Genomic DNA, 11,931 nt, shown 5'->3' with positions numbered 1-11,931 from the left:
AGCAGTATAATTTCAAAGTGTGTACATCTTCAGTCATAAGTCTTGGCAATTTTTATAGTTTCCCTAAAATGCTAAATCACCTACTCCTTCATGCATCTTCCTGTATATTGTCAAATGTTATATAAACAACAAGAGTGAATAAAAGTGTGAGCTACTTTGAATGTTCAACCATGGTTGAGTTTCCAGATCATTCCAATTTAATAGATCCAAGATAGTGATTGAAATTAGTTAAATTATATTAATTTTGCTCTTGACAAATTAATTCAATTCTTATTCAACTAAGTTACTGGTATTTCACCTGTAAAGCAAACGGTAAACAATTCTAATTCCCCAAAAATTGGTTGTCAGTACCATAGACTGTATAAAATAGTACCCTCAGTACCCATCTTGACGGCCAGGAGCTCGTCCACAAGGTGGCAGTAATAGGCTGAGGTAAACCTCAGTTGTTGATCTATGATTATCATGCATTGGAAGAATGTTTGGAATGAGCATAGCAAAACAAAAAGAGTTAGTTATCTAGTTTATTTGGCTTATTTTGAGTATCACTGTTGAATCAACCATGTCATAGAGTTAAATCTTCATGGTCTAAAGTGGATAAATGTCTAAAAATTGCAGTAAAATCACCTTACCCTCAGCTTTCAAGATAAACCTACTTAGATGATGAATATTTAGATTAAAGGGATTACTAATGCCGACAGAGCAGAACTTTTATCAAGCATATGTGGCTTATAGGTAGTTTTCTAAACTGAATTTGTAGACTAATCCACTGGTGGACCAGTACTTATTGAATTAAATACTTATACTGTATACTGTAGATCGATTTATGAAGAATTATGAGACAGACATACTTGTGCTGGACATGATTAGTCCACTTGATCTGATGAAACATAACAATACAATATTCTGGAGTGGAAGAACTTATTTCTTAACTCCCTGGAGGTAAAATAAAATGTTAAAACTCAACACAGGAAATTAAAATCACCAAAATAAAATACACTTATAAGATAATAAAACACTAAAATATTAAACGATAAAAAGAAAATAAGATACTATACTTAAAATAAATTAAATAAATAAAGTACATAAATAGATAAAATAGAATAAAAGTGACTACAATTTGAACTAGATAATAAAAGAATAAATAATTAAACAAACAAACAAACAAACAAACAAACAAACAAATAAATAAATAAATAAAACTGTGCATGTAAAGTCCACATGTGCTAGTCATATTTAGACTGTCAATGCTGCTAGCTAAGAGTCAAAATAGCAAGCTACTGCAAAATAAACATCAACATATTACATTTTTTTAATTAATTATCTTTATTTAAACTCAAAAATCATTGAGAGTGAAGCCCTCATTTACAATGACGTCGAAGATGTAAAAGAAACATTAAAATGCATGACAAGCAAATAAAAAGATAAAACCTTAAAATAATGATGATCCATTAAAAACAGACAACAAACAAAAAATGTTAACACAGCTGCAATCAGAGGTTAAAAAGTTTAAAACTAATGATTTAAAATGACTAAAAGAAACAAATGCATTCATTTTTAAAGTGCTTTGAAGGGAGTTCCATGCAGATGGTGCATTAAACTCTCAGGTGGTGATTAATGTCTCTTTTCTTACTCTAAGGCAACACATACACCCAGTCTTTTTAATTTACCAGTAGTCCATACAAATTATATCAACTTAAAGGTAGGTAATTCAAACGCCTCATGAATGAAGTAGTTGACTACATTTCCCATGAAGCACTGGGGATGGGCGGTGCGCTCTTCTGTTGAAGGTTGGCTATACTGCTGTGGAGCTGGGAGGTGACGGCGCTGTCTGTCTTGCTGTTTGTCGGGCGGAGGGGAACTTCACGGCGGCTACGGGTGTGGCTTGAAACGTGATAAATCTCAACGCTGGGGAAAGAATGCGTTACAGCTAAAGAAATTAAACCCAAATAATATTTACAACATAAAAGACAGGTCATCCTCGTGTAGGTGCTTGTGTAGGGAGAAAATCCGTGCGCTCGGTTTTCAACAGCTGGAATACTTTTTCTCGGTAACTTCGTGGCCCGTTTTCACGAGTTTAACCTGCTCTAATGGTCTGCTGGAGGAACTGAAGCCAAAAGTCAACTGAAAACTTTTTTTGATCTGGACGCTGGACAACTTCTCGAGTCTTTTTAAGAAGCCACAAACGCTGCTGGCTTGCTTCTGACTTACTGATCAGCTTTGCGAGTCTTGGGGAATTTCATTTCATACGTGACAGAAACCAAGTTCATATCTCAGAAGTGAATCGTCTGTTTCTATGATTTTCTTCCCCTCTCGTGGATGAACGGACTCCATCACGTTTGTCGCAACTCGTCAATAAAATAAAAAAAATAAGGGAAGTCGCCTCGCTCAAACTTCGACTCTTATTTTCTGAATAAGGGTTTTTTTTTTTGGGCACTTCGCCGTTATATTTTTTCCCAGGTGACATTTTCCCACCAAGCAGCAGTCCTGAAGCGCGCACTAGGAACCATGGGGTGTACGGTTAGTCAGGAAGATAAAGCGGCGGCCGAGAGGTCTAAAATGATTGATAAAAACCTGAGAGAAGATGGAGAGAAGGCAGCGAGAGAAGTGAAACTGCTGTTGCTGGGTGAGTAGTCTGTCTCAATAATGTTCTCTTGTTGCAAAATGTCCACATCGGTGGCTACAGACAAGTTGCGCAACTGCATGAAATACTTGACCATTTGTTCGGATGACACTTCAGTATTATTATTAAGCCATAAATAGCAACATGTGTGTCCCTTCAAGATGTGGCCTTCCTTCCTTTCTCCCACACTTTTAGGTTATTTTCTTGCTACATTGGAGCTTTTTGTTTATTTATTTTTAAACCACATGTCAAAAAGCAGCATGCCCTGACTTACTTTGCCCTCATTCTTTACATACTTTTATTAGACTATACTGAGAGTTTTGGGGACAGTTTGGAGTAGAAACAGCACCCTGGAGCACATATCTAACAAAGATGCAAGGGAATGTGTGACATGCTAATCTCTGGGTGTTGATTGACAGATCAGCGCACTGTGTTTTTTTTTGGGGGGGGGGGGGGGGGGGGGGGGGGGGTGGTACAGTCAAAATAGGCTGTCTTACTTAGGTTTAAGTGGTTTCCTCCCAGCAGGGCTGAACTTAGGGGTCAGACATGGCGGGGTCTGCTTCATAATGAGTGAGCTGCTGTTTGGACTGAGATGGTTAACACCCCTGACTGTTCCCAGCACTGGCTACAGCTCTCTCTCTCTCACTCTCACACACACACACACACACACACACACACACACACACACACACACACACACACACACACACACACACACATTTCCATAAAACAACTGATTGATAGAACTCCCCTGTAGTCTAGTCAGAATTACACTTTCCAAGCCTTTTTAGACGGCTTTCTGGTCCTCTAACTGTCTGTTAAGGTGCATTTCGACCAAGAGTTCCAGGGTCCTTTAGCCCCCAGAACTACTTTCCCCGGAACTAAAAGGTTCCTGTGCCCCAAGTGTTGTCTGCGTTTCAACCGCAAGCTGAAGTCCCAGGTATATGGAGAAGAAAAATGATATTAAATACGATTTTGAAATCTTAATACAAAACTAAACTAGTATGCATTCCCAGGAACTCCCTCGGTGTTTCAACAACTGTGTAAACTCCACAAACACTGTTACCTTCAACTGAAAGTCCCAGGACCTTTGAATAGTACTACCCTCCAAGCAGGGGGTGGTTCCTGCGGTCAAAATGCACTTAGTTCAGAGGTAAAGTCCCTAGTTCTGAGGTAGAGTTCCTGCGGTCGAAAACCGCCTTTAGAGGGATTAAAATGAAAAAGCGTTGGATTTTACTTCCAACTTACCTTGAAAAGGTCCTCCATCGTCTTCTCCTACCTGGTTTTTATGCAATAAGGCTCCTCTGAACTTCACAAACTTACTTGATATGCAGCTCAGAGAAGAAAAGAATGCAGGCGGCAATTCCCATGGCTGCGAAACAAACTATTTGTCTGAATGGAATCAGTAAATTCCTGCATTGATAACATGTCTCATCTAATGCCCATTGATTTACACTCCTGAAGTTGCTCCTGTTAGAGCCTCAAGGTAATCAATGTAATATTCTGAATGTACTGAACCTATAGGGAATGGAATTTTTTTTATTTTAATAGATTTTACTTCAGTGGAGACACTGCTGAATTGTGAGATTTTTGGGATAAGGTATTGAGAATTATTCAATTTATTATTTCATATTTTCTAAATCTGCTGTCATTTTTTTTCGTATTTTCAGTTCAGCCCATGCACTTTATATGTTTTGATTCTCATCTTTCCTGATACACAAGCAAAAACTCCAGCTAAGTGAACACATGGAGAAATGTTCTCCCCCGAGTCTTTGAAGAAACGGCTCCTTGTTAAGTCGTGCCCTTGGTTAGAAGGCTAATCACATACTCTGCTCTGTACAGCAGGTTTCACATCAGTAATTGCCATCCACTGCTATGTGTAGAGGTTGACAGGAATTAAAGGAGAGGTCTGAATCTGCACCCAGAGTTCATGAACCTTTACATAAGTAAGAGTGGTGCAGTTTGAATACATCTCACAGCATGCAAGGGCCGCTTCAAGACATAACCCTGGGATGTATAGTGGTGGATGTGTGTTCTCATAAGAGTTGTTTGAATGCAGTCGTGCATTCATAAATCCAGGCTTGGCCTTGATTTCAAACAAGGTTAAAGTACCTACATAAAAGTGGAGTATGTTTCAGTTTCATTCTCCTGTTCTTTCTCTGGAGCCATTGTCTGAAGTATGCTTTGTCTCCATTGAAATCATTATTCATCTATTGAACACCAGAATGTGTTAGAGAGGTGCGACATCCTTCCAGAGGTGCTACATCACGCCTCCGAGTACGCTTTCAGCACTCACATCTGCTGCCATGGTATCTGATGGAACAGCTGAGGAAAGCTACTCTGCTTCCTAAATAGCCTCACATGAAAAAGCAGTCTGTCCCTGTGTGTCCAATGAAGCTTCACTTGTGTCCCTCTCCCCTGAAGCAAACTCCAGAGACTTTGAGATGAGATTCGGGCTTTAAGGTTGAAAAGATGAGCCTCGTTTCAGAGAAGTAGAGTGATGGATCTCTTTTTGACTCTGCTCTGAAACACTGCCTTCCTTTGACAGTCTGAGGAAGTCTTGCACAAAGCCTCATCAAAATACTGCTGTTTTATATTCGTACCTACATAAACAAACAATTCCAATGAGCAATTTTCTTCTCTAACAGCGTCCCAAAAAAGATGACTGTATTGGATTGTTTCGTCTTGTTAAGCATCCTCAGAGAAGCCATTAGTTAATGTAGCAGGGAGGACTTAAGCTTTCATTAACAGGAAGCACTCATTCACAGGCCTCCCTGCTGATTCTGCTCTTTGATTTACATTTCATCTCCTCCCCATCTACAAAAACAAGAAAAATGCTGCTCACTTCACTCTCTTCTCTCTTTTCTTCTGCTCTGTACCCCCCTTTTTCCTAGCTTAGCACATGAAAAGCTCCCTTTTGGCAGTGAGCTCTGCTTAAACTGTGGGAACAGCAGCCTCGTAGTAGGAAATATCTCTGCATGATTTACACACACACACACACACACACACACACACACACACACACACACACACACACACACACACACACACACACACACACACCCATGCACACACACACACCCATGCACACACACAGCAGTTAGACTTGGACATAAACACATTTGCTCAGAGGCTTGTGATGTTATGTAAATACATCGGCACACTGAATGCTTGCATGCTGCCTGTGGGCACATAAGAATGGGGCGGTGACTTTTAATATATATGGTCGGACACTTCACCAAAATATCTTTAATAATCTTTAATGTGCACATAATGTTTGTCTGCAGTAAAAGAAATGCTTCTTAGAGGAGAGACAGTTCTGTTTATTTATAGTCTTTAACTCCGGCTAATATGGCAGCAGTTATTCATTTCCACTGAGGATAGTAGAAGTGTTGTTCTTTTATGACTTGATATACGAAGCATGCACTGCATCGCACATTATAGATTTAGTTTATGGCTTGGTCTTCGCAGAGTTGGCTTGGATTCCATTACATAGCTGGCCGTCGCCACCGCAGTTAGGCCGTCACATGTAACAATGTAAAGCTGACATACTGTGCAGCCTACAGGCGCGTTTACTCATGATCAAAGAATCAAAGGGTTAATCTAAAACGAAGGCAGCGTCCATGTGACGGCGTTCTCACCATGGGAAGGGAAATGCGTGGATGATATATCCATGCTATGAATATATATTATCTCTATTTTGATTTAAGATGTAAATCAGAGATTGTGTGACTCTGACACGCTTAGCTCAACTGCTTTTTGAAAGTACTGGTCACTACTATGTATATATAAGAATTGGGTTTTATCTACTGACTGCAGAAACAACCTCTGACTTAGACCTATATGTCACTGCATGCTTGAAGACACAGAGGATCGTGAATCTTCACATTGCACACTAAAGCTTTGGTCAGTAAGTAGGGAAGTGGCTTTCTGCTTAACACAGGAGAAGTTATTGGATGAGGTTGGATCGCCTATGAAGATAGTCGTAGATAAACAGTACCTTAAATAGCATATGTATACTTTTCTTTGCTGAGAAACACTGAAAACTGTCACTTTTATGTCAAACAAAAAGTAATTACCAGACAGACCCCCAAAAGATAGGAAGGTGTTTGCCAGTGTACAACTCCAATCCACCAAAATTCAGAAACTGTGCAAAATTTTGATTAAAAACAGATTTTCATGGTTTGCAAATCAGTTAAACCATTGAATCAAAATATCAAATGTTGGAACTGAAAAATATAATTTTTTTTAATGAAAAACATGCCCTTGGCCCAACTGTTTTGGAACATGTTTCTGGCATCAAATTTGAATTAGGTGTACCATTTTGTTGGTTCACCTCTTATTCTAAAAACACTCTCTAAATGTTTGGGAACTGAGGAGACATGTCGCTGGAATCTTGAAAGAGAAATGTTGTCCCACTCTGGCCTGATACAAGATTTCAGCTGCTCAGTGGAACAGGTTCTTCTTTGTAGTACTTTTCGTTTCATGATGCGCCAAAGTTTTCAATCTGTGACGACTCAGGACCGCAGGCAGGCCAGCTCAGCACCAGGCCAGCTCAGCACCAGGCCTCTTCTACTACTGAGCCATACTGTTGTAATATGTGCAGAATGTGGTTTGGGATTGTTTATAATATGCAAGGTCTTCCATAGAAAAGGGCATTGTCCGGATGGCAGCATATGTTGCTCCAAAACTTGTGTATATTGTACAGCATTAATTGTGCCCTCCTAGATTTGTAAGGTATTTATGCTTTCTGCATTTCTGCATCTATGCACCTACATACTATCACCAATGCTGGCTTTTCAACTGTGTACTGATAACAAGTCTATCCTTTTTGGAGAGGACCCTGTGGGCCAAGAATGACACATTTTTATTACAAAGATTACTGAAAATTTTCAATTACGCCTCACTCCAACTGAAATTAACCTGGAGAAGTCGCCGGTGTACCTGGATCATGTTTATGAATGGTTTCCTCATTGCATGGTACGGTTAAGACCTGTCTTTGTGGATGCAGTGACAAACTGTGTTCTCAGACAGCATTTTCTCAAAGTGATTCTGAGCCAATGCAGCGACTCCCACTACAGAGTCATGTCTGTTTTTAATGCAGTGCTGCCTCAGTGCATGAAGATGATCAATTTTCATGTCCTCACATTCTGTGCTGTTGGCTGCTTCAGACATCAGTCATTGTCAGCATCGTCTCTAGACATGTTCTTGTTTTTAAATGAAACATGTAAACTTGCTGAATCAAAAAGCACTCTGTTGGCTGTTCCATGTCAGCTTTTCTTATGTTTGCTATGTGTCAAAGAGAAAGTTTAGTCATGGGATACAGTTTTATGTTCTCCCTGGTGTATCTACAGCAAACATGTATCCAGGGCTGATAAGTGTGACACTGTACCAACACGGTGGGATTGGAGCCTTTCTCATTTGCGTCACAAATGGATTTTCCTAGAAGCGTTTATCTTGTCTCACAGTTAGTGTCACATCACCTGCCCCGAGGTTTGACCACAGCAGCTATCGGATAAACTCCTGCTATGGAAATAAGAGGAGGTTATCTTTTATAACACCTCTTCCTGAGTCATGTTCCCATTTGACAGAGCTACATCAAAGCAGACTGAAATCAATTTACTACACTGAAAACTGTAGTCTTAAAATTATTAGTTGATTCATGTATGCATTATTGAACTTGTTGCAATAAAAGCCTGCTGCTAAACACTCATGGCCAATATTAAATCTCCTAGTTTTATTAGTTTGTTTCCCCTGAAGCCCATCTTCTAACACACTCTTTCCTGCGGGTTCCCTAGAACAAACACTTACCTTCATTTCCCTGAAACACTTTGATTGGGTGACTTTCTCAAAGCTTAGCATGAATACACAGTATTGATCAGAGAAAACAGGCCTGTATCGACTAGCTCAGCCACTGCTACAAAAAAGCCATCAATCCAACATGTTGTGTAGGAAACCTGAGCTAAAGCTACAGCTATAGTGTGGTTAGAGACACAGAGACCTCCAAGATGTGACTCTGATCTGGTCCCTTTTATTAACTGTTTGCTGGTTGGTGAGTATAAAGCCCTGTTTAAGCGGTTCAGTTCGGTTCCTCTTAGTACGGCACCCATTTTGTGGCATTTCCATTGACTGAAACCGGGACAGGTCCCTAAATTACCGAGCTGTACCGTCCCACTTTTTGGTACCCTTCTGTTGGGGTGCCAGACATACCGATCCGACCCCAGAAGGTGGAGCTAGAAACACTGCAGTCCATTGATTGGTCGAAAGAATCATCCCTTCCTGAGCGACAGCTGTAATAAAGAACAACACATTACCCCGCAATGTATAAATCTCCAGTGGACTTTGGGAAGATCATTTTTTTTGTTTGGAAAATGGCGTCAAGAAACAGCGTTCCATGTCGACCATGGAGGTGCAGACTTTCCTTGCGGTTTTCTTCTTTGTTGCATTTATTAGCGGGGTACACTGTGTCGGGCTGCCAAGACGTCACGCTATTATGTAGCTGACGCGGCTATCAGCATCTGGCTTACACGCCGCCCACCAAGTAGGGCAACAGGATCAGACGTTACCGATCCAAACCAGACCACTTGGTGGAAACAAGCCATATGTGTTCGACTGATCTGCTTTCCAACTGTCCATCATACCTGTCCATGTTAAAAAGGTGTGAGCAGTGTAGATCTTTCAAACCTGAAATAAACTTGAAGAATTCCATCGCCTGAACTGAAAAATGTTATTCATATTGCATGAGTCATGTGCTGAATGACAGACTAAAGTTCAGGGTACAATGTGTGACTTAAAAGTCTTAACCATGGTGACATATTTGCTATTGATACTCATGTTTGGTGTCTACACAAGCTGTTCTACTGCTGGTCAGCTGGTGTGGTCAGTGCTGCAGAGACACCTGGTTCCTCCCTCCTATTAAAGTCAGAGTCTGACTTTCAGCGGGCGCCAGGTGTGATTACAGTTGGCTGATTATAGAGACCTGAGTTCCTGTGGCTGAATCGGGTCAGACTTATCTGCTCTACAGGTAAAAACAGCTCCACTCCTGAGACGACCCTGTCACAGCTCCAGAAAAGAAAATCTCACCAGCTACTTTCTGATCTCTAGGAAAAGCGCTTTTGGCAAAAATGTGCCAGTTCTGCAAGATTTATCAAGCGAGCTGCTGCCCTGTGTTTTAGGGTGACCTGACTGTGTTTACTCAACAGTCTGCACCACACTGCTGCCCAATTAACTGTGTGACGCACTGGATAGCAGGTCTGTGAGTGTATATGTGAAGCGGCAGAATATCCTGCAATTACAGGGAGAGCTCTAAGATAAAACCCAATCCTGCAGACTGTGTGTCTCAGTGCGAGCCCTCTGGGACGAGGCTGCACTATACTCTCCGCTTTGGATATACTGATAGCTTAGAGAACCTGCCTCAATCCCTCTAGATACAGTTCATATCTTCGTTTTTTTTACCTGCTTTACTTCTGATGTGTTCAACAAAGTTGAATGCTTTGTGCTTGGTAGGGGAAAGGTTGCTGGTGGATGTGTGTGCATGGGTATCCCAAGGCGTCACCACATTGTTAGAAGCTGTTTGACACTTGACCGAAACACAGCCAATTCCTCTGTGTACATCTGCTCTGATGATGTGTGTAGATACAGGAGCATGAAGGCCGGCAGACGCAGGAATTGTTTGATAAAGCAGAGCTGTCTGAGAGGCCGAGGGGAAAAGGCAAAGATAAATATTGTACAAATGAGTTGTCCTTTTCTTACGGGCCAGCAACTCGCAAATTTAATCAAAGCAGCATCCAGTCATTAAGATAATAGATTGGCTTAAGCTGCTGGGCTTAAGATCTAATTCACAGTGACCTGTACAGCCACTTTAAAATGAGGAAAACGGTGCTTTGAATGTTACCACATAAATACTTCTTTTGCAAGAATTTCTGTGTTTTGGTTGTGTTGGTCAACCGGCTTGGCTCACCTGTATACAAAAAGGTGAAAACTGTTGACTGTCAACACAGGTGGAGAGATCTGACTTGAGATCTAAGAATTGAGACATTGTTTGTGTGTAGACATGCTGCAGAGGAGCATTTCATAATGTGTTATTTACGTTATTTTTTAAAAGATGTAAGCACTGTAATCAACATCTGTTGTTTTTGGGTAGGGACAGAACTCTAAGCTGGGAGATCTGAATACCAGATCTAGACCAGAGACTAGACAACGTTAGAGGAGAGAGAGAACATGAAAACGAACCGACCTCCCCATGCACAGGAGTGAGCAGTTTATTCTGTCCTTTTCTTCCATGTTTTGCCCCAGGGCCAGAAAAAGCTTTTATGTTCCAGTTTCGACCAAAATGAGATCGTAAAAATCCTCACAGAGCTCCCAGTAATACTGCTTATTTTGTGGCAGCCCTGAAAAAACACAATTTGCTCTCCAAGTTCATGACCCACTCACTCCCATAGCACCACCAGAAATGTCAAAGTTCCCCTCTTTGTATTGCTTACATTTTCAAGTGCCTTCGGGGAGTTGGGTCTAGGGGGCTGGAGGCTTTCTTTTGTCTGACCATGTCATTAAGCACACATATAGCAAACCATTATCCCTTCTCTGTCCTCCCACTATCCATTTCCTTGTTCTTGCTATTATAGGAAATGAGCTCACTTCACTTGTCCTCCATCCGCATCGTGTTTTCCTGTCATTTTTCTACACTGGAAGCTCTTTCTCTCTTGGGGCTTCCCTCCCAGGGGCCAGCCTGAACTCTTAGCCTTATGCTATATGCATGTTTAAGTGCACTGAAACAGCCAAATGTCAAAATGTTATCTACAGAAAATAGCTACAGTTTTATACATCCATGTAAGGATGGAGTAGCACTAGGCTGGATGGGGAAGTGGGGATAAAAAAGAAGGATTATTCTGATGTGGAACGAATAAGTATGGAAGCAGGGGGCTGATCACAGTTTAAAGAGGAAAATAAAGTCTGTATGCTGAGTCTGACTGCTGATACACTGGCTCACCTATATAATCTCGCCAATATCAGCCTTACACTTACGTGGCATACATGTGCTTTTCTTCAAGGAAAACATGCCAGTAATGTTGTGTAGTTGTGTGATACTAAATGTTGTATATTTATTACTCAGTTTAAGTAAAGGCACAAGGAGGGACAAGAGTTGAAAACTAGCCAAAGCTATAAACTCTTAGTGCGACACATCTGTTTCATGCTCTTTGTTGGAACTGTGTAAAACTGCATTGGCTCTATTGAGTACTTAAAAAGCTGGAATCATTTTTATGGGGACTCAGAAATGGTGTCATCCTGCAGTTTGTTTAACAGAGTGGCTC

At 40.9% G+C, this 11,931-nt stretch overlaps 1 protein-coding gene across 1 annotated transcript in view; it reads left to right on the top strand.

The window, feature by feature from the left end:
- The first annotated feature begins 1,802 nt into the window (after positions 1-1,802).
- LOC117815219 (guanine nucleotide-binding protein G(i) subunit alpha-2-like) overlaps positions 1,803-11,931 on the top strand; it is a 70,630-nt gene continuing 60,501 nt past the window's right edge. Inside the window, exon 1 of the mRNA XM_034686811.1 lies at positions 1,803-2,623. Coding sequence (XP_034542702.1) covers positions 2,506-2,623 — 118 coding nt within the window. The 5' untranslated portion in view covers positions 1,803-2,505. The remainder of the gene's footprint in view (positions 2,624-11,931) is intronic.

This window comes from Notolabrus celidotus, chromosome 1 (genome assembly GCF_009762535.1).
Source record: "Notolabrus celidotus isolate fNotCel1 chromosome 1, fNotCel1.pri, whole genome shotgun sequence".
NCBI classification, from domain to species: Eukaryota; Metazoa; Chordata; class Actinopteri; order Labriformes; family Labridae; genus Notolabrus; species Notolabrus celidotus.
Note: the sequence above shows the minus strand (reverse complement) of the source record. Positions and strands in the feature narration are given on the sequence as shown.